The 26,857-nt window shown below is 50.7% G+C and overlaps 10 protein-coding genes across 10 annotated transcripts; 4 read left to right on the forward strand and 6 right to left on the reverse strand.

Annotated features, from left to right (window-relative positions):
• Positions 1-751: 751 nt before the first annotated feature.
• On the reverse strand, positions 752-2,102 carry EI97DRAFT_437315 (A1pp-domain-containing protein). The gene is made up of 2 exons (XM_033799317.1): positions 1,372-2,102; positions 752-1,321 (listed from the first exon to the last, which is right to left on the reverse strand). Exons 1-2 carry the CDS (start codon positions 1,995-1,997, stop codon positions 1,021-1,023), a joined length of 927 nt encoding a protein of 308 aa, XP_033649577.1. The 5' UTR covers positions 1,998-2,102; the 3' UTR covers positions 752-1,020.
• Positions 2,103-4,456: 2,354 nt separating this feature from the next.
• On the reverse strand, positions 4,457-6,287 carry EI97DRAFT_237428 (uncharacterized protein). Its single transcript, XM_033794018.1, has one exon. It carries the CDS (start codon positions 5,896-5,898, stop codon positions 4,498-4,500), a length of 1,401 nt encoding a protein of 466 aa, XP_033649578.1. The 5' UTR covers positions 5,899-6,287; the 3' UTR covers positions 4,457-4,497.
• A 664-nt stretch (positions 6,288-6,951) lies between these two features.
• On the reverse strand, positions 6,952-7,315 carry EI97DRAFT_351722 (uncharacterized protein; the record flags this gene model as incomplete). Its single annotated transcript, XM_033794854.1, has 2 exons — positions 6,952-7,035; positions 7,088-7,315. Coding segments are annotated over 2 exons (312 nt in total), but the record flags the coding sequence as incomplete, so codon positions are not given.
• A 3,020-nt stretch (positions 7,316-10,335) lies between these two features.
• On the reverse strand, positions 10,336-11,144 carry EI97DRAFT_344513 (uncharacterized protein; the record flags this gene model as incomplete). Its single annotated transcript, XM_033794765.1, has 2 exons — positions 10,336-10,997; positions 11,045-11,144. Coding segments are annotated over 2 exons (762 nt in total), but the record flags the coding sequence as incomplete, so codon positions are not given.
• A 2,711-nt stretch (positions 11,145-13,855) lies between these two features.
• On the forward strand, positions 13,856-16,782 carry EI97DRAFT_407104 (ISWI chromatin-remodeling complex ATPase ISW2). The gene is made up of 2 exons (XM_033796613.1): positions 13,856-14,195; positions 14,254-16,782. Exons 1-2 carry the CDS (start codon positions 13,935-13,937, stop codon positions 16,735-16,737), a joined length of 2,745 nt encoding a protein of 914 aa, XP_033649581.1. The 5' UTR covers positions 13,856-13,934; the 3' UTR covers positions 16,738-16,782.
• Positions 16,783-18,203: 1,421 nt separating this feature from the next.
• On the forward strand, positions 18,204-18,710 carry EI97DRAFT_446128 (uncharacterized protein; the record flags this gene model as incomplete). The annotated part of the gene is made up of 1 exon (XM_033800007.1): positions 18,204-18,710. The coding sequence occupies one exon, from the start codon at positions 18,204-18,206 to the stop codon at positions 18,708-18,710; it is 507 nt and encodes a 168-aa protein (XP_033649582.1).
• A 216-nt stretch (positions 18,711-18,926) lies between these two features.
• Positions 18,927-20,684, reverse strand: EI97DRAFT_437319 (uncharacterized protein). Its single transcript, XM_033799318.1, has 2 exons — positions 19,609-20,684; positions 18,927-19,550 (listed from the first exon to the last, which is right to left on the reverse strand). Exons 1-2 carry the CDS (start codon positions 20,494-20,496, stop codon positions 19,053-19,055), a joined length of 1,386 nt encoding a protein of 461 aa, XP_033649583.1. The 5' UTR covers positions 20,497-20,684; the 3' UTR covers positions 18,927-19,052.
• Positions 20,685-20,811: 127 nt separating this feature from the next.
• On the reverse strand, positions 20,812-22,098 carry EI97DRAFT_427179 (siroheme synthase middle domains-like protein). The gene is made up of 3 exons (XM_033797215.1): positions 21,818-22,098; positions 21,286-21,767; positions 20,812-21,228 (listed from the first exon to the last, which is right to left on the reverse strand). The coding sequence occupies exons 1-3, from the start codon at positions 21,911-21,913 to the stop codon at positions 21,063-21,065; spliced, it is 744 nt and encodes a 247-aa protein (XP_033649584.1). The 5' UTR covers positions 21,914-22,098; the 3' UTR covers positions 20,812-21,062.
• A 184-nt stretch (positions 22,099-22,282) lies between these two features.
• On the forward strand, positions 22,283-24,607 carry EI97DRAFT_470745 (FYVE-domain-containing protein; the record flags this gene model as incomplete). The annotated part of the gene is made up of 2 exons (XM_033801788.1): positions 22,283-22,587; positions 22,637-24,607. 2 exons carry the CDS (start codon positions 22,283-22,285, stop codon positions 24,312-24,314), a joined length of 1,983 nt encoding a protein of 660 aa, XP_033649585.1. The 3' UTR covers positions 24,315-24,607.
• A 650-nt stretch (positions 24,608-25,257) lies between these two features.
• On the forward strand, positions 25,258-26,173 carry EI97DRAFT_237542 (uncharacterized protein). The gene has a single exon (XM_033794019.1). It carries the CDS (start codon positions 25,529-25,531, stop codon positions 26,072-26,074), a length of 546 nt encoding a protein of 181 aa, XP_033649586.1. The 5' UTR covers positions 25,258-25,528; the 3' UTR covers positions 26,075-26,173.
• Positions 26,174-26,857: the final 684 nt, after the last annotated feature.

Consider the following 26,857-nt stretch of genomic DNA (forward strand, 5'->3'; position numbering starts at 1 on the left):
GACTCCCGGTTCTCAACCACCCATTCGTCAATCCGCTCGCTCAAATCAGAACCGATCTCAATATGGCCTTCCCCCCGGCAACCCGCAAACAGTGAGCGCGTACTCGGCGCAGTCTTCTGAACACGAGGATCAAATAGTATTGGATTGGAACTCTTGCCCAGAGTATTCTCTGCAAGTTAGCTGCAAGTGGTATTGCGCTATCTGGGCGTCGATCACTTTGACTAAGATCCGCGATCCGAAGATCAGGACCCGCAGAAAGAGAGATTTGATATCGGAAAACCTGTTACAGAGAACGACTATGTGCGATGGTGGACGAAAGGGCATAGCGTATATCTTACTGAAATACCGTTCGGCGAGAACGCTTTGGAGGAATGCTGGGTCTCCGAACCGCAGCAGTGGCGGGTAGAGCACAGTCGGGGTTGTCTGCAATAGTGGATATTCAATGGACTTCAGTGCGCAAACAGTGCTTCATCAATGCTAGGGTCATCTGGCAACCCAGGACTAGATAGCCTGTATGATTCAGGACGGCTTTCAGTCATATCGTTTGGTGGTTCTGGGACATCGTGACCATTGAAGCTCTGGACCGAGAGACAGCAGTTAGTCCTGGTAAGCCACATCCAGGTATTCAAACAAGAGTGATTCAATCTAACCATGTGTTCGCTCTTACGGAGACGGATTGAATAAGTTATGTAATCACCGAATACATGTTTCACTTTTGGGTTAGAAAGTCTCCGGCGGATAATAGATATTTCTTGCACATGCCTCGATCGGAAGCGGAGAGCGTAATTGCCGGCTGCAAGCCGCTGAAGTATCATTTGAATTAGGAATCCATGCCGCCGAGGCATACTAGGGAGTGTGTAGCTGACTTGAAGTTGGCTAAAGAAAAGTAACATGACATTTCAGAGAGTCATAGTAAAGATACTATGTGCTCCTGAGAATGCCCCAAACGCCGTGCCATGACCCAAAACCGCTATCCTACCAATCCTATGCACGTAATATCATGAAATCGTAATCAAGCCGTTATAGGTCTTTCTTTGGAGGTGCGAGCCCAGCTTCAGCCAAGCCTTTTGCCTCTTCTTTGTCCACTACGACATACTCATCATCTGATTCCTGTACTTTCTGCTTCTTGGGAGAAGACTTGTCTGGTGTGACCGGCTCTGTGGTAGGCGCATCTGGAAGTTTGGCCGCTAGCTCCGCCGCATCTGTCGTCGTCGCGTTATCAGCCTCGTGCTCGTGTTCTGGGATCTCGGTGCGCGCCTCGACCTTCGTTCCGGTCTTTGTCTCGGTCTCTGTACCGGAGTTGGCAGTTGGGAAGTATTTCCTGCGATTTGTGTCAGATCGTGTTCAGCACCACCAGATAACTGGACTTACGAGACATTGCGGAAATACGCGTCTTCGTCTTTCTGCATAAAGTTGCAGAACACCACCCTCTCCAGCGCATCGCCCTCGCCTTTCTCAAAGAACTCCCGCACTGTTTTCAACGCGACCTCACTCGCCTCTCCACTCGGATAACCATAAATTCCCGTGCTGAGTGCGGAGAACGCAATGCTCTTCAGCCCGTGCTCAACAGCCAACTCCAGGCTGGTCCTGTAGCACCCACTGAGCAGTCGTTCATGAGACCCATCGGCTTTGGTTGACCAGTATATCGGGCCCACTGCATGTATGACCTTTTTTGCCGGCAGTTCGTAGCCGTTCGTGATCTTTGCGCTTCCGGTCTCGCAGCCGTTTAGTTGTTCGCATTCGTCGAGTAGTTCGGGTCCAGCGGCGCGGTGGATGGCGCCGTCTACACCGCCGCCTCCCAGGAGTGATTTGTTGGCAGCATTTACGATAGCATCCACGGCGAGCGTAGTGATGTCTTGCCTGATTATAGAGATCTTGTCGTTGTAGGTTGCATTCGGGGAATAGAGCTGCCGGTCTGCGCTAGATGGAGTTATGCGGTTAAGCTTGTAAAGTAAAGTAAGTGTTGGAATCTCCGAGAGCGGGAGCGCCTCAGCCATCTTGTGGTAGTGAGCGATATAACGATAGAAAAGGCGAGAGGAGCGCGTAAACTTGGTTGGGTGGAGGAGCATTAAAATGGATGCCTGGCTCTCTTACAAGTAGAGCGACAGTGTAACGGAGCTTCGAGTGGGGCCAGAATGCCAGCTTGCGCACAGGCCATCCGTATTCACTCACGTGATTACATCATTCACCGTGTTAAAGAGTTGCACAATCAACAAAGAAGCCGGATACATCTTATACTGCGGATGCGTTGATGTTTAAAAACGGTATAAGATGAACAATTTGAGATACTGTTTGGGCTAGTAAAGAGAAGACTAAAGACTAACATGTTGGAAGTTTGGATATCCGGAGTGAGCAAAGGGAATTGGTTTATTGAAAAATGCCATAGAAAGAGGGTACTATTGCCATTGAACTCAATCTCCAACCTGGTGGACTTAATATCGAGTAGAGCATGCCATTTACACCTTCAGATATTGTCCGCTTTGAATATTCACACTGAAATGCTCACCTTCTATTCTGCTGACCGGCGGACCATAACATCGAAGTCGTCAGTATCAATCGGAAAGCCAAGAGCTTGTAGATGGTCTGTCTCACGACAAACCACATGCAAGGGCACTCTGCCAGGAATAGCCGACGGCAACTCCTCGAAGGTAGGCATCCAGTCTTCCGCATGCTCTATCCCATATTCGAAGACAAATGTGGCGACTGCTCCGAAGGAAAGACCCATAGATGATCAAGTTTTCCCAGCTCCTGAGACCATTTCGCACTCCCACACGTCGACAGGATCAACTGAGTCGCTTCGACAAATCTCTCCACGTCTTGCGCAATGAGGGCGTCCGACTCCGCAGTCCAGACTTCATCCCCTTCTTGAGGAGGGATGCTCTGCGAAAGGCTTACATCCAGCACGGGAGCCGACGTCCTCGCCATTACTTTGAGCACTGGAAGCAGGTCAAACATTGAGTACGTGTAGTCCAAGTCTCTAGATGCAGCAGTGTCTCTCGGATCCTCTTTCCGAAGGGGAACCAGCAGCTCGATATGGCCAACCAGATGCTTTCTCTCAATGCCTTGAATGTCTGGGTAGAAGCCTCAAGATATGTGGCAAGTTCAGTGGCCGGTATCTTGAACTTGTGGGCACCGAGATAGAGGGGACGGAACTCTTCTCGCAGCATTCGCGACGTTTATGAAAGACCAAGGAACTGTCTGTTGGGACCATCGAAAGGGGAGTCCGGACGAGGCGACGGGGAGTGATGAAGAACGATTTCCTTTTCGTTTTCCATTGCATATTTGTAGATTCGGTTTCGTATCTCCCCAGGAAGGTCTTCGAGCGTTTTGGGTGCAGCTGTCCTCATTTTGGAAGTCTGAGGATTTTCAATCCAGAGCGTTTCTGGGTTGGAGATAGTAACTGTTAAGGTTGTGACTCGGCAATGGGGGAACGAGTGGGAAGTAGTTGAAAGTCGGTGCGCGCCATTGTTTACTAGGCATGACATCAACGCGTTGAGTAGGTCCACAACGCGTTGATGTCCCAGAACCCACTCGGCAACCAAACCCATTCACAATGTTACTTCAATTGCGGGGTTACCCACACCTCGAGCCCAATCCGATGCGACCGTAATATCGGTCCTTTACCCTAAAGGGTAATGCTTCTTACTTCGTCATTACTTCGTCATATTATTAGGCTCCTATGTGTCGCGTGCGTATTTTGGTTTCGATGCAAGTGAGCGAAGTACAATGGAATTCGAAAGATAACTTACTGAGTGAGCAAAAAGGCAGGCCTAGTCATCATTACTATGTAGCGAACTTACCTACAGATAGCGAAGGGTTGTATGTTGCTTTTGATGCGCTTCGTTGTGCACCGTCTTTTAGCTCTAAGTAGAAAAGCGTTCAATCCGCGAGTAGTAGACCCCCAAGACTACCCTAGGGCAAGGCAGCACAGACAAAACAACTAGATTGCGCAAGTCCTACGAATGATACAACGGTCCTGGAAGCCAAGACATACCAGAACTACAAGGTTACTCGAAGATAATGGCCGTCATTATGTGATTACGCATTTCGTGTACATGAAGGGGTCCAGTCATTGTAACCTCGTTAGCCAAGACAGTTAATGATTCATGTAACCGTCACCTGGCGTTAAAAGGTAACTACAGAATTTACCAGGTTTAGATTATGTACAAGTTTCCTATGACTTGTTGCTATCGTGTGCCTTCGCCTTTCCAATTACCATATTCTGCTTGAATCAATGTCCGACTGCGATAATTGCACTTCCTGACCATACGAGTACTCATAAGTCCGTGGTGAACATGGGATTCAATATCTGCTGTGATTTCAGAGAAATTGTCAAGTCCCTTGCGGAACATCAGGCACTTGTCTGGTTAGTTGATCCGGTGGGCGATCAGAGAGAACCCAGGTATCCAAGCTGACAACCCCAGGGTTATCCGCTTCCTGCACAGCGCGGAGCGCTGCTGCTGGAGCCACTCGCTCCCACACAATGTGAGGGGGAATTTAAGTAAGCCAAATTGGTCTACCTTGTGGCATTCCACGCACACGGGGCGTTGTTTTCCCATAGTAACCACTTCGCACGAAGTCTCCAGTCGTGGCGGGGAATCGAACATTGAGCACCCTATTTGGAGCCTCTACAGGCCAAACATACCAACGCTCATATTCTCCCAGACCTGGTAAGGCGAGAAAGCGCAACTCAATGACGGCCTTGTCTAAATCTGTCACCTGGAACGCCCGGTAATAGTGGATTCCTTCACGGAGGAGGAACTGGAGGGCCACGGTGTAAAGTCGAAGGTCTTCTCGGAGCCTCATATAACTGTCTGGAGCTCTGAGTTGATAATCTCGCTCTTCCTGCGGGGTGATACTCGAGCGCACACGTACGTAGCGCTGCTCGATTGGACGTTCAAGCAAATCCACCACAAGGTCACCCGCGGTCTTTTCATCCCCGCCTACGAACGTTCCGTCGTCAGCAATTACGACCTCCACGGCTTTGTACCTCCCCTGATCAATGGTCGGCTGATTTAGAGGGCTAGGGCCAGAACCTTGTTCGCCCGGCAGCGTATTCAGAAATGGCACAAGATCGCTATAGCTGTGGCCGTATCCTAGTGTAGTGAGTGAATTGTACTGCACAGTGTCTCCATGTCGAAGGAGAACATAATGATGGTTTGGGATATTCGCCATTTTGTTACTCGCCCACGACAACAAGGTATTAAAATTAGGGCCCTCGCGTTCTGACCCACATCCAACGAAGAGTATAGTGTTGTACTCGAGGTAGGTACTGAGGAGATTCTTTACATTTTCCGAAGTTTCTGCCTCGAAGTAATCGATCGAGTCAAACACAACATCGGCTGGGTCATGATAGCTTCCGTGGATATGGAATACCCCGTCCAAAGTGCCCCTCTCGTAATCTCTGACATGGTTCGCGATTGACCAGCGAACACGTTGCAGGCCGCAGAAGCTTTCTAGGAGGTCGTCGTAATTGCTTGTCATGAGTTTTGCGCCCCGTTTGTGGAATCGACTGAGAGCTTCAAAAATCTCCGGGTGACGCACTTCGTCACGAAGATTGCCGAAGACTGATTCCAGCCATGCGGAGAATTGGTTTTCGTGTTCCAGTATATCTTTAAGATATTTGAATGCTCGTGAAACCTCCCCAATACTTGCAGTGTCTTTTTCAACCGTTCTTCGGTAGAATTTCAAGTGTATATCGTCGGCTGTGACGAAGGTCTTTTGCGGAAGATAATCTAGGCCATTGCGTACAAGCCCAATCGAGGTGATGCGCTGTGGCGCAGGGTCCGTAGCACCGAGAGACACGCCGGCCCCAATAATGATAGCAAGCTGCCCGTCATGCAAGGCTTGTTGAATCTTACTCGCATACTGTACCTGTTTCTCATTGACAACGTGCATTTGTCGCGGGCGTTCTCAGGCACTAAGTCAGGCGTCACGGCTTCCGGAAGCTCTTTTGCCGAAAATAAGTGTCACCGTAAATGTGTGGCTAATATATTAGCGGTAGAAGACCGAATTTCTTGATCTTCGTCAGCAAGAAGCGGAACCAAATTCTTGATTACCACTTTTGGCAAATATGATAGTGTCCCAAGGGCGCTGACTGTACAGGATCGCACCCCCGCATCTCCGTCTCTAAGAAACGGAATCATGTCCTCGAGAATCGCTTTTGGCAACAGCGACTGTTTTCCTAAGGCAAGGGCTGCAGAGGATCGCACCTGTGGGTCTTTGTCTTGAAGAAGCGGAACTACGTCCTTCAGAATTCGATTTGGCAAAGACGACTCCTTGCTCAACAGTTCAACTGTAGCGGACCGCACCTGGAGGTTCTCGTCCTTGAGGAATGGAACGAGTTCTTCCAGAAACCCCTCCGGCAAAGGTGACTCTGCGCCTAAGTTCTTGAATGGAGACGCTGTTAGGTCTCGGTACTTGATGAGCTTCAGAATCCAGTCCAGACGTAGCCGTCGTTCTAGTTCCTTGACAAGTTGCGAAAGCAACACGGCCAAATTCTGACCGCTCGAGGCCGCTGAGGATTCAAATTTCGTAAGGCCAAAATGATCAGAGTGAATAGCGATTGTCTTGAAGTGGGGGAGTATAGCCCATTCAGGCGTCATTGTCTAATTCTCATTAGCCATAATTTTCCATGCCCTTTCCGACCGATTTACCTACAAGATTGCTTCCACGAACTGGCAATTCCGCGTAGCAGCAAACGGCTTGGATGCGTTCGGCATATGTATATCTGTTTCGATTCTCCACTACATTGCAAAAGCTGCTTTGCATCTCCGCGATACGATCCAGATCATCTTGAAAACTGGACCAGTATTGCTGTTGTTTTCCCACGACTTGCAGCCCGATTGACTGAGCACATATTACAGCCCACTCTGCAAGCCCGGCACGATAGTGTGGGGTGCCAAGAAGGACGATTCCTCGAGTCGATTCTGCCACGATTCGTGGGTATCCGTCTTGTTCGGCCGATATCACAAGAGCTGCTTCACAAAGAAGACCGCCGAGGCCATGGGCTACGAAGAATACAGGGCGATTTCCCTACGTGCGTAAGCCTATACAGCAAATCTATAGTGTTAGTGAAGATGCATACATTATTTTCACTCAGGACAGCTACTGCCTCTAGCAAGCGTTTTGCGTGCTCCTCTACCTTTGTCCAGGAGACAATATCAGCCATCTTCCGCGCAGTTGCATCATATCCAAACGCGAGAGTCCGGACATTAGGAATTATTTCAGGCAGGTGTGTCTTAGGCCAGGGTTCATTTGCATGTGTTGTCCATGCATCGTCGCGGTTTTCGATGAGATCGTGAATAAAGATCATGCTGTCCAAACCGGAAGGTGCTCGTAAGCGAACAATATTCTTTTCTCCTCGTTATGCATCATAATGATAGTTTACTTATACGAAACAAAGTTAACTTACTCTGCTACATGGTCCTTCGGCGTATAGAGCTCCTCAAGTCCAACTGGATACCACGGGGGCTTGGGATGCGGAATCAGCCTCGGATTATCGGACTGCAGCGAATCCAAGAGCCTTCCCAGGACTGCGAACATTGCTATGGATGGAACAGCAGCTAGATTATTGTTGCCGGGGCCTGGAGGCTCGCTTGCAAGCAAACATAATGGAAAGCCTTGCTATGCTGAATTTCTCCAATAAGGTTAATATATCCCCGAGAATCAAGGTGAATCCCACATGTTAACTCCCACGTTACCCTCGGATGTGGCGCGGCACTGTACAAATTGCCCGTTTCTCACTCGTCCATCCTACGGTTCCCCGCGTAAGGTGACGTTATCTCCTTCATCGAGAACACGATTCGCCTGGTCGATCGGAAGCGATACCGACAACCTATTCCGGGAGGTTCTAACCTTTTGCCCCGCCTCCTCCGTCCTCCTCGATCTCCCTTTCTCCCAACCCAAAACACTCGACTCTCCTTCGCCTCTAAGCGACTCTAACCCGATCTCACGCGGCTCGTTTCCCCACCCTCCCCACTTTCTCCCCTTAACCGTATCCTTTTCACATCTCCCCCGTACGCCTCCCTATCTGTCTCCGACCACTTGCCCCACACACCAAAGGGAGGCTACCGCACGGCAGCTCTGGGCAGTGCATTTAGGCTAAGGTTTTCGTCATATACCAAAGTGGCGTTTCCCGGATCGTGAATGTGACAGGTCGTCATAGGAGAGTGGCGAGAAGCAAATGTGCACTTGCACCATGCTGCATAGACTTGAGAAAAGCAAATCGTAGCAACAAATCTAAACCTACTGTATCTAATTCAAAATGTTTATCTTGTTGTAGTAGTATTACAAAATTAACTAGAGCATAATGCAACCTGAGTGGGACAGCCTTCTAGTATAGCGTATGTCGAGTTTTATTTATAGACATAACGTGAGTGACAAGCGAGCTGATCAGACAAGCGAGCTGATCACTAAATACAATTGTCAGATGGTAAGCCAGTTTATGGACATCCCATCTGGGACTGGAGAGGAGGACTGGGAGAAACTGTCTGTACCGGTACTGTCTGAGGACATGTGGCTAGTGATTCTGCAATGGCTAGTGCCCTGCACAGCCTTGGTGCCCAGAGAAGGAACATCAAAACCAGTGTCAGGCCTCAGCCTCACACACACAAGCACACACCTGAATACAATCAGTCAACCCATCTTCAATCAATCTTTCTGTCACCGTGACATCTTCAGATACCATCAAATCTGACAGTCAGATGGAATGGGTCTTCCGAGGTTGATGATACTTGATTGTCACCTGACTGTTAGCCTTACATAATCTCACACAGAGGCACAAAACCAGTCTCTCGTGCAACTCTCAGAATCAATCATCTTTCTCAGAGATCTAAGATCATCTCATCTCTACTTTATGATATCTCATCTCTACGATACTACGACAATACTACGATACGTAGTATCTGACACCAGGCTGAATCTACAGTGGTTTCAGTCACCTCTCAGACGCTGTTACCACCTTTACTGATCCTCCAACACCTATCTGGAAGCCAGTCTCATCGAAGTTGTAGATGTTTTCGTCCAGGATGCCATACTTGGCTTTGGTATTGCGTACAAGGTCAAACCAGGGACTAATAATTGCTGGATCACTGCATTTGACTCTCTGGTGATCATGAAGTCTGGTTATCTGAGATTTGATCGCAGGTTTGTGGCGGACAAGGTTCTTAGCCCAGTTGTCTCTAACATTCCCACCACCACATGCAGCCAGCAGCTGATCAGCTATATCACGTACATCACCAAGCATACGGGGCAGATCCTTGTGCATCAAGCTTCCTTATATACTAGACTATTGTCTCCTCCTCGTGCTTGGTGAGCTTTGACGAGTTAGGATGTGTATTGCGTCGAGCAGCTGTTCCAGAGTGTCGGCTACTAAGCGTGCTTTGAGGAATGTCATAGAGAGCAGCAGCGCATTGCTGGCTTAATGACGCATCGGATTTCATAGCTTCAATAGCAAGGATAATCCTATCCTCATGAGGGAGCAATTCAAGATCAGGTTGTTGAGACATTGAGATGGGTGGTTGAAAGAGGTGGAATCTTGGCAGAGTGATCAGCTCGCTTGTCTGATCAGCTCGCATGTCACTCACGTTATTATAAGTTTTGTACTTTGGTTAATAATAGAGTTTGCTACCTAGGGAGACTATCTTGCTGTAAGATTTGCTTACATTTCATCGCCTACCTCGTTTACGGGTTTTCGCTCCCAGCGTCCAACAACTGCGAGTTTGAAAGTATAATTATCCTTGCAGGAGAAGCTCCGTTCGCTCGCCTGTTGTAGTCGATCTAAGCGGAGAGGCCAAATCTGTCTCGCAAACGAGCTATTGCACTTCCCACTTCACCTCCTGCAGCATTAGCATTGCGCTGCAGAATACGAAGCTCCTCATCAATCCATTTTATGAGTAGTTCGCGTTCCTCTCTGCTCAAAGCGGCCTCGGGAACATGGTACAACCGGGGAGGGGATCCTGAGGTTTGAAGTTGCCATTGTCTTGGGTCTGGCGGCGGGGGTGGTAGGATACCCGTAAGTGACCTGCAGGGCGGAACAGCTCCCATCTCTGTCAATTTCCGCACTGTAACATGCATATTCTCTTCTGAGATAAAACCATGTGGTGGCGCTGGTTCGAAGAGTCCATTCGTTCTCCAAAACTGAGAGCGCGGGATCCTATCTTTTGACCCTCCAAGAAGGTAGAAGCCCTTGTAATTATTATTGATCGAGGTCTCAGCTGTACCTGATCGTTTTCAGCAAATAGAAGAACAGGACGTCAGAGTGTATTATAGATCTAGCGAAGTATCCTTACCGGCAGTTGGATCGAGTCTCCAGCTGGAGTTTCTCGGCACAGGTTCCCAGAGATTTTCATCGTCGAAGTCCAGCGCATGCCTCAGTTTGGATATTATCCATATCAAGGGGAAATGGGCGAGGCCCTCATCCCGATTTCCGCCACCGATGTCACTATGGCAGCCCATGAACCAGCATTGCTCTAGTCGGTTTCTCAAGGTTTTGGCGTCGTCTGGATACTTCCAAACAATGGAAAGAAAGTCTGCCCGACGTTCATGGAGGGAAAGAGCCTGATAGGAGAATTCAACACCGGGGCAGAGATCGGAATGGACGAAGCCCAGGCTGCTCGGCTGGTAAGGTAAGAGGCGACGGGCCATTGACGGGAGCCCTATTGAGCTGACTGTATCCCAAAGAGCGCATATCTCGACGCGAACATCTAAGTGTCCAAGTAGAGATGCGGATCGTAAATACTCGGATGACATCCACTTAGGGCGATTTTGCCGTATAGGGTCGGCTACTGCGCCGCGGTTCGTCTTCCAGAAAAAGAAAACTTCGGTAAGGAAGTAGAGCCCCTTCTTGGTGAGGAGACCAATATCGTGAATAAGATGTGCGATGCATCTCGCCGTGAAAGCGCCCCGAGAGAAACCAATCAAGTATATCTCATCCTCCCCCCTGTTATAGTTGTTGCAAATAAAGCTGTATGCCTCCATGATCTTTTCGTCAATGCCTGAAGAGTCGTTAACAGAGGTTATTCCGGTAATTGGTGTGAGTGACCTATTCCAAAGGCCTGCATGAGCGTGTCTGATTTCCACCAGCTATCCGTTCCAATGCCGGACTGATAGTATACCACCTGTGGATGGCCTTCTTCATCAATCGGTAAGATGCAACGGGCGATCTTGGATACATTTGTGCGAGGTTGCTTAGAAACCTCCCTGCACGCTGTGCCATCGCAGCAGAGGATAATCTTCTTGTAGGGGAACCGTTCGGCCTTGCCGGGCATTTTACCAAGCAGAATCCCCGCCCCAGTTAGTTTTGCAATGTTCGCAAAAGAAGCTGCAGCAGCAGACTATAATAGTGTATAGGGAGGCAGCGGACAGTCGCGAATGCCAACATATATTCCCGTCCCGCATCTAAATGTTAATTTGAGCGGAATGTGACCAATTACAGTGAAGATGTCGAGGAGTGCTGATTGTGACATGCGTCAGAAGGAGGGGAAGCTGGAAGTTTCCGCAACCTGGGAGCACCGCTGCCTCCCCACCAACGGCCTAAGAAGCAATCAGAGGCCTTCTCACTGGGCAACGATACGTAGTGTATAATTCTGACTACTTATATGTTTTGCCCCACCGCTTTGCTCCACTGCGGCCGATAACCACCTGGGCTTCTTTTAAGCTGTGCTATTTCGTTGCACACTTAACGTCACAGGTTCGTGTGCCATCTCTCTATGTTCCTCCGATTTAAGCAGCTTCAATAATAGAGGTAGGTGCGGAGTTTCGGGGATTTTACATTTGATTATAAATAAGCATAGATTCAGCCTCCACCTTTCAGCCATTGAGTGGTGGTTTGGTTTCCAATTGGTTTTCCAATTGGGTCTCCCGAGACGCTGGAGGCGTAGGTGGTGTGCGAATCAGCTAGGATCGACTACATGAAGCTCTGATACCGGAACCTCAAAGCTCTGTAGGACGAGTCCAGCAGCCCAAATGTTTCACGGTGTGGTGTCCTATGATTTCCCCCTTGAAAACCCTTACGGAGCCGGCAGGAATTTTCCTTTCATACTATAGCGCGCGTACTCGCATATGCAAGTCTGCCTTGGAGATCTCCAAACCTTGTCGGATCACTCTCGTCTTCGACGGTGTTGAAGTCTTTAGCGCTCATACTTCAAGTCGAAATGATATTTAGAGTCCTAGAGTATGAGGTTAGTGCGAACCTGGCCGAACGTTCGTCTACGCTAGGAATTACATTATAGAGGGAATATAATATTGGCCCTTGGGTATATTATCTTTTGCCTGTCACCTGGTGCAAACATATAGAACTGCCGCAGGGTGTTTGGATGGATAAGATGTGATGGTGTTTAGAGATACACTGCCCTTTGGAGTGAAGAGCCAGGGACACTAACATGCGGAGCATGACCTTGAGTGATGTCAAATATCCATGGTGCTGCAGCTGCAGCCAGGAAAGACAGACCCTGTACGGTGGACGGGTAACCTTGGTCACATTGAAACGTTGGTCCGATGCTTAGCCTTGACGAAAATTCTCCCTACTGTAGGACCAGATCGCTTGTATGATTTCACCGGCTTCCCAGGGGCTCGCAGGATTCTATCCCGCTGCACTCAATGGCGTTCACATATGGCGAACCAGTCCATATAAACCAGAGACAACCGGCTCGGACGTCGAGCTTGTACTCAAATACACCCTTCGTATGCAAACCATCCGCGTAGATGCTTAAAGCTAGTAGATCACATATAGATCGGCCCAAACTGCAGCTGAGGACAGAATTAAGGCCGCGATATTGCCTAGCCTTCATTGAATTCTAATCTTTGGACTTCGAAGAACAGACCTTTTTTTCAGTTCTTCTACTGTATTTTGTGGGATAGATAATGCCAGCACGTGACGTTCGATTGCACTCGTTCGCTGTTGATGTCGGATGCCTATCACCTATGTGAGAGTAATGGCTATCTGGCTCACAGTAGCATTTGATAAAAAAGTAGATTGATGTTGAATCTTACATGTCATATCGGGTTGCACAGTGTTGCTCAGTGACAGGATACATCCTGAAGCCACTGCACAATGTCATCCAGTTTGGTTGATGTCGCTGTCTTCTGCGGATACAATGGTTGAGGAGCATGAAATCGTCTGAGCACGGTCGAATGCTACGGGTACAGCAGCGTCCTGGAGTGTGGACAGGAAAACCCCTTTCTCTTAGCAAGCTCGCTCTAGACCACTGAGTAGGGTGGCTTTTACGGTTAATATATACGGCGTATCTTCAGCATATAGCGTGGAATTCTTGCCGGTGAAGGAGTAATTCTCAGGTCGTCTTGTCAAGTCCTTCTGTTCCCTGGCAATCTTTTGCCTACTATGATTTTGAAGCCGGGAATTAGAAGTATAGAAGTGCTTTGTGCTTGCCTAGGTGATGTAGACGAGATGAGGATGTCGGGACGTCCTTACTGGGTTCTTGAGGTAAGAGTTATTGGACACCACTTGTAGGTAATCTGACTCTGCCGGAAAGATTCACCAGTACCTTGAGAATGTGTCGTCGCATTCTCTTGGTTGAGAAGCTTAAGGGGCTGCCTTAAGCTTCTAAGCGCCTACGCCTATAGTGACACTCTGACAGAGATTGAACCTCCTACGGCATCGATGAAGGAGTGAACGATTCAAATGAGTGAACGATTCAAATGGACACCCGAACATGAGAGGTGTACTCCGTATCCTTGAGAGTCAGTTCGTGAATCGACATAAGGAGAAATGTGGCTGAAGTGGCTGGATTCTTGGCGTAGACATCCTAGATTGAATTGGACGTGATTGCGCGACGCGTTGATGACATAATAGGTGGTCTCGACGCGTCGTCGATTTGTACCTTGCATTCATCTCGTCCGCCACCGCTTCTAAGCCGCTGCGCACCATCTGACGTTTTGAGGTTTCTCTCTTTCAGCCTTCACTCGCACCCCTAATGGCGTCTTCTTCAGTGTCTGGCGCGGATGCTGAATCTGTGAAGTCTACACCCGCTTCCTCGCCTCCTTCCTTAACCACGGACGAAAATGTGACGAAGGAAATGGAGGCTGAAGAGGAGAAAATTCGGATACAACGCGAGAAAGAGGATACGAAAAGGAACGCTGAACTTGAGAAGGAGCGGCAGGAGGATCTCAAGAGCGGCAAAGAGATGTTAGACAAGAAGTTTCAACAATTGGAGTTCCTGATGAACAAGAGCAAGGTAAATAGACTGCCGTTTTTCAAGCATGCTGCAATATATGCTAATCAGAAGATTGCAGCTTTATGCTTCTGTTATGCTTGCGCAGATGCAACGTCAGGAAGAAGAAGCAAAGGCTCAAGACGAGAAGACGAAAGGAGAATCCACGAGACGCGAGATTAAAGCGGAGAAAGTAGCAGCCGAATCCCAACGACGAGCGACTCGTGCGTCCGGTGCAACCGACAATGGCACAGCACAAACCACGAGCCAGGCGCCCGCAACACAGAAAAGGGGTCGGGGCCGTCCCAAGAAATCGGAAAGCAGAGAGGGCAAAATATCAGACTTCTTCAAGAAGGAAGATCTACAACAGAGATCGGGACAGGCGAGTGTTGCCGAGGCTTTGAAAGAAGCCGCCGATGAGGAGAATGTGAAGCCTGGGGACATTGGTGTCCAGAATCTCCAGTCCGCCCGGCAGCCGAAACTGGTTACTGGAGGCACAATGCGCTCGTATCAACTGGAAGGGCTGGAGTGGCTTTTGTCTCTGTACGAGAACGGGATCAATGGAATTCTGGCAGATGAAATGGGTCTGGGAAAGACAATCCAGACCATCGCGTTATTGGCGTATCTTTGGGAAATGGAGGCTTATGGTCCGTTTCTTATTGCTGCACCTCTCAGCACCACCAGCAATTGGGTCGAAGAGTTCAAGAAGTGGGCACCCAGTATTCCAGTCTTACTGTACCACGGCGACAAGCAGGAACGCGCGCGACTTCGCCGCACTCGGCTGAAGAATCCCGGTACACCACAATTTCCAGTAGTTGTGACGAGCTACGAAATCTGTATGAATGACCGGAAATACCTGACAGGTTTTGGATGGCAATTTATAATCATTGACGAAGGCCATCGGATCAAGAATCTGGATTGTCGGCTCATCCGCGAGCTGCAATCATACCGATCAACGAACCGGCTGCTGATAACTGGAACGCCTTTGCAGAACAACCTTGCAGAGCTCTGGTCTTTATTACACTTCCTATTACCTACTGTATTCGATAAGCTGTCCACTTTCGAGAGTTGGTTCGACTTCTCCGGTTTGAAGGATAAAGCGAGCTACGAGCAGCTGCTGTCGGAAGAGCGCCAGCAATATCTGGTAAAGTCACTGCATGCAGTGCTGAAGCCATTCCTGCTCCGACGGGTCAAGACAGATGTAGAGAGTCTCATGCCTAAGAAGAGAGAGTACGTGCTCTTTGCGCCACTTACACAGATGCAACGAGAGCTCTATCAGGCCATACTGGATGGTACAAGTCGTTCATACCTCGAAGAGAAGGCTGTAGAGAGGCTTAGTTTGGGTGTATCCAGTGGAACAGCGACACCATTGAGCATTTCGGGCGCCAATGGAAGTCAAAAGCGCAAGTCCCTGCTCAGTGGAACCAGTGCTCCAAACAAGAGTGCGAAAACATCCAGAGGTGGTTCTCCGGCGTCGACCGCTTCGAAACGCGGTCGTGGTCGTCCAAGAAAGTACTACGAAGAATTAAGCGATCGGAAGTACTTCGCTGCACTCGAGGCCCAGAAGGACCAGAACGAAGAGGAAGAGGATGAGGATTTGAGCTCGGAGGCCGAAGAAGACAGAATCCGAGCGGCCACATTCGAGTTGGCCAAGCGACAGCTGTTGCAAAAGAAGTTAGGCAACCCGATCATGCAGCTCCGTCTATGCTGCAACTCGCCTTACAACTTCTTCAACCCTTTCCTTGCCGCTGAGACATCAGGGAACGAAACGTTTGCTTCTGAGACCGAGCCAGATGAGACAATCGTTACCACTTCGGGAAAAATGCTCTTGCTAGATTCATTGCTTCCTGAATTGCTAAAAGGAGGCCACAAGGTTCTCATCTTCTCACAATTCACAACTACCCTCGACCTCCTGGGCCTATATCTCGAACTTCGTTCTTGGCCGTACGCTCGCATAGATGGATCCGTAGCACAGGCCGACCGTCAAGCACAAATCCGCTCTTTCAACGCACCCTCCTCTGCAAAGGACGCCAAAAACGTCTTCATATTATCGACGCGTGCAGGAGGCCAGGGCATCAACCTTGCAGCGGCTGATACCGTCATCCTGTTCGACTCGGATTGGAACCCTCAGCAAGATCTCCAGGCCATGGACCGCGCTCATCGCATCGGCCAGACGCGCAATGTGATTGTGTACCGCTTTGCCACTCGCAACACGGTTGAGCAGAAACTGCTCGAATCCGCCGAAGCCAAACGCCGCTTGGAGAAGCTCGTCATCCGGAAAGGCGGAGTCCGGAATGACAGAGGGCGTGGGGCGCAACTGGAGAAGGAACAGGAGTTGGAAGAGCTGCAGAAGCTGCTGCGAAGGAGCGACGGCGAGAGGTTCGATGTGAAGGAGGGCGAGGGCGCAAGCATTCTCAGTGATGCTGACTTGCAAATCCTCCTTGATCGGAGTGATGAGGCGTATGAAAGGGCGGAGAGGGGACTTGATGTGGGTGGAAATGGCCAGATGTTTGAAGCGGTTGGTAAGAGGGAGGAGGGTGCCCTCATGGAGGGTTTGAAAGCGTAGCTTTAACTGGCGATTCAGCGTGTTGTATTGAAACATTATTGAGCCCAACAGTTTTCCCAGATATGCATTTGAATTCTTTCAACCTCTCTTCATCAATCTGCGTGTTTGCGACATTGGTGGCAGCATCATTGGCCGAATGATGCGGGATCTGAGTTGGCGTTGCAGCACAATGAGATGACGACTGATCACGGAAAGGAGACCTAACATACGGACCCGGTTATGGACAGTTCCCCTACGGAATCGCTCCCAATAGAGGAGGGCAATGGTACGTTTAATGTACCTTGTTGAGTGTTCTTTCAGTCAAGCAAGACAAGGCTCAACAAACATGACTTTTGTTTTGACAGAGAACTCTTGCCCCTGTATCAGTAAAGTGTGCGCCAATGCATTCTTTTGATCAATCTCTTTTTGAAAGTCCGAACATTCTACTGCCGACGTGCGTCAAAGGAAGGTAGTCTTTTGCTTGGGCTCCTCGCTGACTTGAAATCCGACTACAGCAGATACACTGGCCCGGAACATCCCTTCACGTTTCGCTGCCACCCAGCAGGTGGGATTGTGAGACATGATCCATGTCTTCTTGTGTGGGAGATTAGTTCCGGTTCTGATACAGGCATGCATTTGATTTGTTCCCTGTACTCTCTGAATTGGGAGGCATGGTGGGGCAGTGAAGCCTGCTTGCCTACCTAGCTGGAGGATGCCGGTGACCTGTTCCATTTGATGAGCGCGATATACATCATACACACCAATCATTCCTGGAAAATGATAGTACATAAAATGGCGAGTGTTATTCAGACGTGTTCTCAGCCCATGGAACTTCCCGGGTCCCAATGCTATCGTAGCAACGGTTTGAATGAGCTGCAACCGTTAATCTGGAGCCAAGACATGCACTTGGGGTTCGTTTGGCGACGTCAAAATCGAGAGATCTGAGATATTCACATGAGAGCTTTTGCTCTGAGAATGGTAAATGTCAAGCCGCTTTGGTAAAGCAGGCTTGAACGATTTCTCAGGCTTATCTGCTTTAACCTTTGGCAAAATCTCAGGGTTCGCAACATGGTATATCTACAAACTAACTCAAATTATGAGTGAAGCGATGACCAGCGCTAACTTCACGAGAATCCTGGAGGTAAAATACATTAGTGAGAGCAAAACGACTGAGCAACGGCGAGAATTTGCTTCTCTTCGGTGGGCAATCGCGCACGTGCTGCTACAAACGGCGGTCAATCAACATCCAGAGGGAAGGAACACCACGCACCTAGCAGCACACTACAAATAACCTCAACTTTCCCTCGCACAGCAAACAAGTTCTCAAGATCCAACTTCAACATTCGAATGTGTGTATACACCTCTCTCTTGCAAGACACCCATTAACCTCACCACTCCAGCGTCCACATCACCACCACCACACACAATAAAAAACACACCGCCTCTACTCCCTCCCACCAACACCACCGCCAAACTTACCACCAACCATGCCACCACCCCCCACAAACCCATCCGCCTCCTCCGCCTACGCCGACCTCAGCACGACCCGGTACGACAAAGAAGTCGCCGCCATCGACACGCGGCGCGACACGGCGCTGCTAACCCGCCAACCCGTCACCGTGGCCGAGGGCCGCGCCCCCAAAGGCCTCGAAGCGGCCGTGTTCCAGTGGAAGACTTTGCAATTCACAATCGACGAGGACAAGGACGCCAAGGAGGAGGGCAAGGAGGATTTACATGGGGGACAGTTGCATCGACAGAATAGGGTTGCGAGGGGGGAGGTTGTAGTGTTTGGTGGGGATGGGAATGGGAATGGGGGAAGGGGTGGCAGGGGAGGGAAGAGGGGGGGAGGTGCTGGTGCTGGCGGTGGGAAGGGGAAGGGGAAAACTGGGGAGGAGGAGGAGGAGCATTGTGTGAGGGCGGGGTGTAAGCCGGGGGATGTGTGGCCTTGTGCCAAGGGGTTTCCGGAGGAGTTGGAGAGGGATATGTTTTTGTGAGGAGGGGGTGCATGGAGTGGACTGCTCAGAAGGTGTGGGCGATGGCCGTGGATTGAGAGGGACGATATCAACTTCGTCTGAGGAGGCTTTGACATGGGAAAGCGTGGAACTTGTGCGGTCGGATATATTGACGGTAGCGAAGGGAGGGATTCTCACGATATCCAGTAGGTTACTGCAACGTGCGATATGCTCAACCCCTTGCCAAGTCGAACTATTCGGGATGATTATGCCCAGCACTGAGCAAGTTAGGTATCTACCCACAAGGGTATTAATAACCATACGCGTAATTAAATAGGCCCACCCTCTTTACCAGAGTGCTAGCACTCAACAAAGCGCTAGCACTTAAAATCGCTCCTTTCTCGCTCGTGGCACGAACGGCTCACTCCCCCCACCCTCCACTCCACCTTCCAAACTCTTCCCAGCTTGTTCCTTTGCCGTCTTGAACAGCCGGTGCACCATACCGCAGAAGCTCTCCCAAAGCTGGACATCCGCGCCTTGGAGCCAATCAATAAGTATTTCCTTCGATGAACCTTCAGACACTCGTATGCGGAGAGCAAGAGCAACTTTCAGTTCAGCGTTCGTATCGTGCATGTCGGCTTCGCCAGCCTTCCGTTTTCTCTGCTGCTCACGGCGGTACGCTCGGTTCCAGACGTTTTGTGATGACCTGCCAATGCCAGTGCGGGTTGTAGAGTCCCATGTCCAATATAGGTCTAGGGTGGAAAGCTGGGCATTGATTGTTTCCGAAGCCTTGGTCATGTCGGAGTCCTCGGGTAGTGGAATCTTGTATCGTGTCGGGAAGGGCAGATACTCATGTGCTATGCCATCGAATCGGGCAAGGTGCTTTTGGGCGTGTGTCAGTATCTCCATATCTCTCCCGGGAGGGAATCTTTTGACTTACATTAGGTGGCCTCATATCCCCAAAGCTCCACGCAACCATCCATCTCTTTGTCACACTACCCGGCTCCAGACATCCGACAGCCCAATTCGTGACTCCGTTTTTCTTCAGCAGCTCCACTACGTGTTTCGTGCTACTCAGTTTCCCCAGCATACTGCTGTACCACGTGACCTTCTCCCTGAGCACGAGCGACTCCTCGACAATCTTGGTGACGAACCCTAGATCACCGCCGGAGCACACCATTTCCTTCTCGGAGCCCGTGCATACGGCGTTGGGTTTCCAGTTTTTGTTTTCTCCCTTCATGCTCGCTCGCATTTCCTTCTCGTCGCTGAAGAATGGAGGGTTGCAGATAGTGAAGTCGAGTTTCTCTACACCGAGGTACTGCAGGGGGATGAGGCTTATGGAGTCAGTCGTTTGCAGCATCGTGGTGCGCGTGATCATGTTATTGAGAGCCAGATTCCGGGCCGCAAAGTCGAAGCTCTTTTTATCGACGTCGGTGACGCACATGTGCCAGTTTGGGCGAGTGCGGAGTATGAGAAGGGTGTATATTGCGGATGCGCCGGTGCCGATGTCGAGACCTACTACCTTCCGTTCAGGGTCATAGCCAGCCTTGTAGTCTGGGGATGTTGAGTCGATGAGTGCTTGGATCCAAGTGACATAATTCCATCTATTAGGGACGGGAGGGCATAGCCGGTCATCCGGAATGTCAAGCTCTAGGTTGAAGTCTGTCTTGAGCAGGGCTTTGGTGAGCGTCTTGCATGTTTCTGGGTCTTGGAAGTTGAGGTGCCCGCTGCTTTTGTGGAAGATTTGCTTGAAGTTGGAGTCCTTTTTGGAGAGGGCTTTGAAGTCGATTTTGTCATATGGAGTCTGTCGGATGGGTTGGGTTTCCATGCTTGCGGTTCTAGAAGCTTTGGTTAGAGGTCGGTTGGATTAGTGAGGTGTTATACCTAGTAATGTGAAAGGGTCAATGCCCATTTCAAGACAGACTTGTGGATTGCAGTTCTTCTCTCTCCACGGAATGTCATCCAAATAGAAGACTGAGGTGACCATACATCGCTTGTATACATGTGACGATCTGAATCTACCACTCTTACTGTCTCCTGCGATATCTCACCTTGGTTGTGTGCAAGGTTTCCCATGCGTCGCGCTATCATTGTAAAACATCAGGGCTTAGTAATCAACGGAGTCGAGAGAATTCGCTGATTGGCTGACGTCATATGGTATTTGCGGAGCCTCAAGAACAAACTGCGATGTCGATGTACCAGTATGTTGCTTGATATGTAGGTGGGATTTACTGATAGCGAGATTTCTTACTTTGAAAGCGCAGCAATTTATATGCGCGCAGTTTGGTATATGGCATATAGACAACCGCTCAAACGCCAATTGGTTGAAAACTTACCACACAGATGGGAATCAACCTTCCACATATATACCAGTTCCTTGCAGATATGCAATACTTATATCAAAAAAGGTCCTTCGTAGACACCCCCAGGCTCGTAGAGTCGTACTTCGGCCAGCGTTGGAACCGTTCCAGGCTTGTAGAACTCGAGAAGCGTATCCATATCTTCGTCTGTCATTGAGCAGAGCTCATCCAGCGACCACTTTTCGCAAACTTTCGACATCCTGAAACCATTAGCTGGGAGCTATTGGGAGGGTTTCATGCCGGCATATGGGACATACCATTGCATCCTTTTGGGACCTTCTTCAGGCAAGGGAGCCACCTTCCTCAGCTTCTTCCGCAGCGCGCCCACCTTCTGTATGGCAGCCCCCATATTACTGGGAAGGCTGGCTGCTATCCGTTTCTTGACGATATTTGCCATCTTCGGCCCATTTCCATTTGTGCTGACCATAATCTGGAGCGGCCCGTCACGGTACACGCTGCCGAAGTAAAAGTCGCATTCCGGCGGCACGTCGGCAATGTTTGCCGGTATCCGCTTCTCCTTGCAGAGCTTGTATATCTGCGTCGAGGCCTCGGGGTCGTCTACGGCGGCCAGCACCATGTCCACGCCATCGAGGTCGGAGGGCTCGAATTTGCGGTCGATGTGCTCCACTTGCTTCTGGTCAACTCGGTAGGCGACTTCATCGTTCAGGCCGGCGCGAGGGGATACAACGGTGACTTTGGCGTCGGCATTGAGGACGTTGACGATTCGACCGGCGGCGACCTGTGCTTTGTGAATATCAAGCACGTTGCAAGACCTGAGAGAGCACTCACCTCACCGCCGCCAACAACCAGAATCTTTTTATTTCGAACCTGCCATGCCAGAATCAAGGAGCCGCCTCCTTGAATCTCCGGATACTTGCTTGTCATGACGGAGGGTGCAGAAGGAATGGTGCCCAGCTGCGCGGAGATACAAATGCTGCGCCGGGGTTGACGTATGGGAGAGCGCCAAGAATGCCCACATTCAACCACGCAGCATACCCATGACGCTACAGAAACATGCCATATTGCTTTGCTTCAAGATGCGCCGCAGTAATATCTATTTGCGGAAGTTATCTGGTGAACACGGTGAATTTGTGTGACATTCACCCGTGATCCGGGGATTCTCAGCCCTGCCGCTGTGGAGACATCACTGTATGGTGCCGCGGACCCCAACTTTGGTTCCTCGGGTTGGAACCTCCACCATCACCGCTCCTCCTCCCCCATGAACCCGCACATTGCGCCCCGACAGCTCCCATCATGACCTCGGGCCGGTCCCTGGGCGGTGGAAGAGTGTTGGGAAGTGGCAGGAATCTGTCGCCTGCCGTCTCCCCGCAGCCACGAACCCAGCACCAGCGCAATGCCAGCCTGTTGTCGCCTTCGGAGAGCTCGCTATCATTGAGCTCGCAGACGTCCATCAGCCCCGCGAGCACTGCGGAACCAAAGGAGGATATCGGCAGCAAGGTGCTGCTGGGAACTGCCCAAAATGCAGCTGCTAGCGCTTCGAACAGGCTCATATGTCCCATCTGCAACGAGGACATGGTGACCCTCCTACAACTCAACCGGTACTGCGCTACGCTCGTCTAATAAGTTGCTCCCGCTGACCCTTACCAGACATCTCGATGACACCCATCAGAATCTGGTGGAAGAGGAGCAGGATGAGGTCAAGAACTGGTTCGAAGCGCAGATGAAGAAGGCAAAACGGTTCCAGCCACTTGCCGTACTCAATCAGAAACTAAAAGGGCTCGATGTTTTCGAATCCAACGATCACCCCTCCTCGATACCGTCCTCATCCCACAACTCTGGAGGCGCCGTCCACGAACCCCCTATACACCGCCGCGATCCCGACGAAGAAGTTACGCGATCGCACTGGCAAAGGCCGGGATACCGCGATGTCTGCGCCGACCCAATGTGTGCTCGACCGCTCGTATCTGGGACGCAGCTAGGCTTAGGAGGGAGCCATGTGGCCGTCAACTGCAGGAGTTGCGGTAAGCTGTTCTGCGAGGAGCATACCATGTACCAGATGAAGCTGTCGAGACAGGCCAAACATGATCCAGTCAGGGGTATATGGTGCAGGGTCTGCGAGACATGCTACAAATCAAGAGAGGGGTACAATGATTGCCGTGGATTCGAGCGAGATCACTATGCCGAGTTCCAAAAAATTAGGCGAAACAAGGTAGACCGAGATCATATGGAGCTAAGCAGGCTGGAAAAACGCCTCACCAAGCTTACCCAACTACTGGCGAATCCACCTCCGCCTGATGAGAGCAATGGGGCCGGCACTTTCTGGCCCTTATCGTCTGCGAAAGCCCAACGCAAGGCACTGGAGCAGTCCATTATAGTATGGGAAGAGGATGCAAAAGTGTCGAATTGTCCCTTCTGCCAACAAGAATTCTCAACATACACTTTCCGAAGGCACCACTGTCGGCTCTGCGGAAGAGTGGTTTGCGGCGACCCTAAAACTGCCTGTTCCTCCGAGGTTGCGTTGAATGTAGCCTCTGGGACAAATAAATCCGAAAAGGCTGCCGGGCAGTTGAGCATCGATGTTCGGATGTGCAAGGAGTGCTCGCATACTTTGTTCAGCAAAAGCGACTTTGAACGCGAACTTGCACGCAGACCTCCCGACCAGCGCGCCTACGAGAATCTAGCACAGTTCGAGAGGGGTATTCGGATGCTGCTACCGCGTTTTCAGAAATTACTCGTGGCTCTACAGGATCCGGACAAGCCTCCTACACCTCAGCAGCTTACAGAGGCCACGAAAGTCAGGAAGAGGTTGATGGACGCCTTTGGGCAATTTGATACAGCAGCCCGGCGAATACGAGACCTCCCCACGGACTCGCCTACCCAGCAGAGGCTGCAGAAGGCCGTATATCAGCAGGCATACAACTTCCTCAGCTTACATATGCTTCCTCTCCGTTCGCTACCGAAGGTGCTGAAACATGCTTCACCCCATGGCTCAAAAAGCAACGGACGTCCAGGCGGAGCACTCGCTTCCATTCAATACAATAACATTGAGACTGGCAGCATCGTCAGTAGCAGTAGCGTCGTCTCTGCGCTTGAGTCGGAAGAGAAAGAGCTGAAAGAGAGGTTGATTGTGCTCGAGGAGCAGAAGTTCATGGTTTCCCAGATGGTGGCCGATGCCACGAAGCACCGAAGGTTCGACGAAGTAACCAGTCTGGCGCAGAACTTGGAGGACTTGAATCAGGAGATCGATCAGATCAACGGCCAACTTGGCCAACTGGACTTTGAGGGAATTTATCGCCGAAATACGGGTAGTCCCGCCCCTGGATGAAAGGCATTCGACAAGGTTTTCACGTTCCAACCCCAGGGCGATTTCACGATCGAGTGCTCAAGTCGGCCGAGTGTCGTCCGGATCCCGCACGAGTGGTGTGTAAGCAAAGTGGGATGGATGAGCGACTAACGACAAATCAACCCGCCCAGGCCGAGGGCATCAGCCTCGTTGGCCCTCTAGCGCCGAGGAGTGATGCTTACGCGGGATCAGGCGCGGATACTAGAGGGTCATGGCTCTAGGATTCAGGCACCATATTCAGAGGCCTTTTCTCAGCCATGCGAACGTCGAGTTGTGGGTGGAGAGTTGTTGTCTGTTTCCAGACGGGCAGACGTTGGAATTAGCGCTTACGCTTAATCTGCGCTAAAAGGCTTATCTACCAATGCTCCTCTTCACCCCCTCCCAAAGTCGGAGCCTTCTTACCTCAAAGAAAGCATTTCCAGGGCTTCCACTACATTCACCCAGATTAGATTACCAATCAACAATTGTCTCTCATGTCACTGAGCAACCCAGAGTCCGACGTGCTCAAATTTTGGCATGTTCGCATCTTCAAGATTTTGGGGGACTTGGGGTTACTAAGCGTCAGGATCCGAGAACATCGGCTGCATTCATCGATCAGATCCATGAACGCAAGCTCTTCTGTCGACAACATCCGGAAATGTTTCTTTGAACGCATTCATTATAACGCCGTTCTTTGTTTGCAACACCCATGTCGTGCAGCTTCGAGTTTCTTTAATCGCGCACCCGCGAACATGACTCTTGACCCCGCCCGCAGACTAGTGCTATCATCATAGCGTGCTTATGATGTCGTTACTCCGTACAGCCTCCTCTCCTCCTATGACATGGCGACGTTGGGATGCCATAAGCACGATGGCTGTTGGGGACACTCCCAGTGACGCCCCGACGCTCCGTGGAACCATGCTACCTATAAAGTAGCGCGGCGTCCCAGGGCTGAGGTGAAAGATCGGTGATCGGAACATGCTTCGAACCAGTTGGTAATCAGGCGTAACAGCCTCACAGCTGCATTAAATGCCTCGGGCGCCTCGTCGTCGCCTCCAACTGGGACTGGAGTGTATGCCCTCTGCATACTCTTCGAAGCCTGGCAGTTGCGAGTTCGCCAGTACTCCTTCCCAAGCTCGATTCCGGCGTACTTCAGTCCATTGGGCTCTATCCAACTCTCACCGTCGTCACTGACATCTATCTTTTGAACATCGGAGATGATGTTAATCTTGATATCACTACTAATATTCCTCCCCACCCTCCTTTATATCCTTCCTCGATTCCTCGCCCTCTACGACACCCTCCGTGAGCACCCCCAACCGCCCACCCCCGGAAGCCTCCTCTCCCACATCCGATACCACCTGCACAAGGGCTACTTCCGCTACCTCCTCGACGGCCCCGGCTACGTCCTCGAGCGATCCGAACGCCTCATCTTCGACACCTTTGTCCTCGTCCTCCTAACCGCAATCGGGTACGGCGCCTTCCTGGCCTTCAAAACATTATTTGGGGCCCTCGCGCACGTCGCGTTGGATACCTGGATCCAATCGGGCGTGTCGGTGGATCTGTGGAGACGAATGGGAAAGAAGGCGTGTCGGACGCATATCCAGAATCCAGGCGCGGACAATGCGAGCGTCGAGATCTGTCGCGCTGGTGGTACGATGGCGACGGGGAGGTGGATTGCGGAGGTGAGGAATGAGATTGCGGCTGGCAGCGGTGCTGGTGGTGGTGGTGCGGGAGGGTGCAGCCCTTTTGCTATTGCTTAGGTGGTGGTGGTCGTGGATTTGGTATGGGATCTATTTGCGAATGAAGAGCCGTGGAGGATTTTGCGTGGAGGACGACAAGGTTGCTCGCCGCAGCCGCAGGCACAGACGCAGACGCAGACGCACCGAGAGGAAGAAGATGATGCTCATGGCGGCACGTCTTGTATAAACACTCGACGCGAGGATTGCGAACGAGAGGAATCAAGTAATCCGGTCTGCAGTCGTGCGCAGGTCGTGAGGGACCCCAGCTTGGGTTGTCTGATCCTGCTGTGTATCTGCGAGGTGGGACGGAGGAGTGTGGAGTGGTGCATCGTACGGACTAGATGGATCTTTGATGAACTTCGCGAGATGATTCCAAAGCCTCGAATGTCGATTCGGTGGACGCGGTTGTCGAGAGTTCTCCGATTGCCGACGCCTATGGACGTTGATGCCCAACAAGAGTGGGATGTGTGATTTGTGATGGTCGGGGTGAGCGAGTGGGGGCTTCATGACGGGTGCTGAAGTCGAGGGAGGAGACGTTAGGGCTGGTGTATTGTTCCAACGTCTTGTTTCAAAAACGTATCTATGTCTATGCACATGGGACGGGTAATGCGGATTCTAGGTCGTTTTGCGGGTTCGGATGTGGAACTAGGGTGTTGACTCGTAGCTATCATTATGCCGGAAGAACGCTGTGGGAGCACCTTAGTTCCTCTGATATGTATGTCTGATGGGGAGCGCAGGACTCCTTGAGTTTTCCGTTGTGATGGTTGGTGTAGATTCCGTGGCTAGAGAGGAGTATCTCGAATT

Source organism: Westerdykella ornata (genome assembly GCF_010094085.1).
Source record: "Westerdykella ornata strain CBS 379.55 unplaced genomic scaffold EI97scaffold_45, whole genome shotgun sequence".
NCBI lineage: Eukaryota > Fungi > Ascomycota > Dothideomycetes > Pleosporales > Sporormiaceae > Westerdykella > Westerdykella ornata.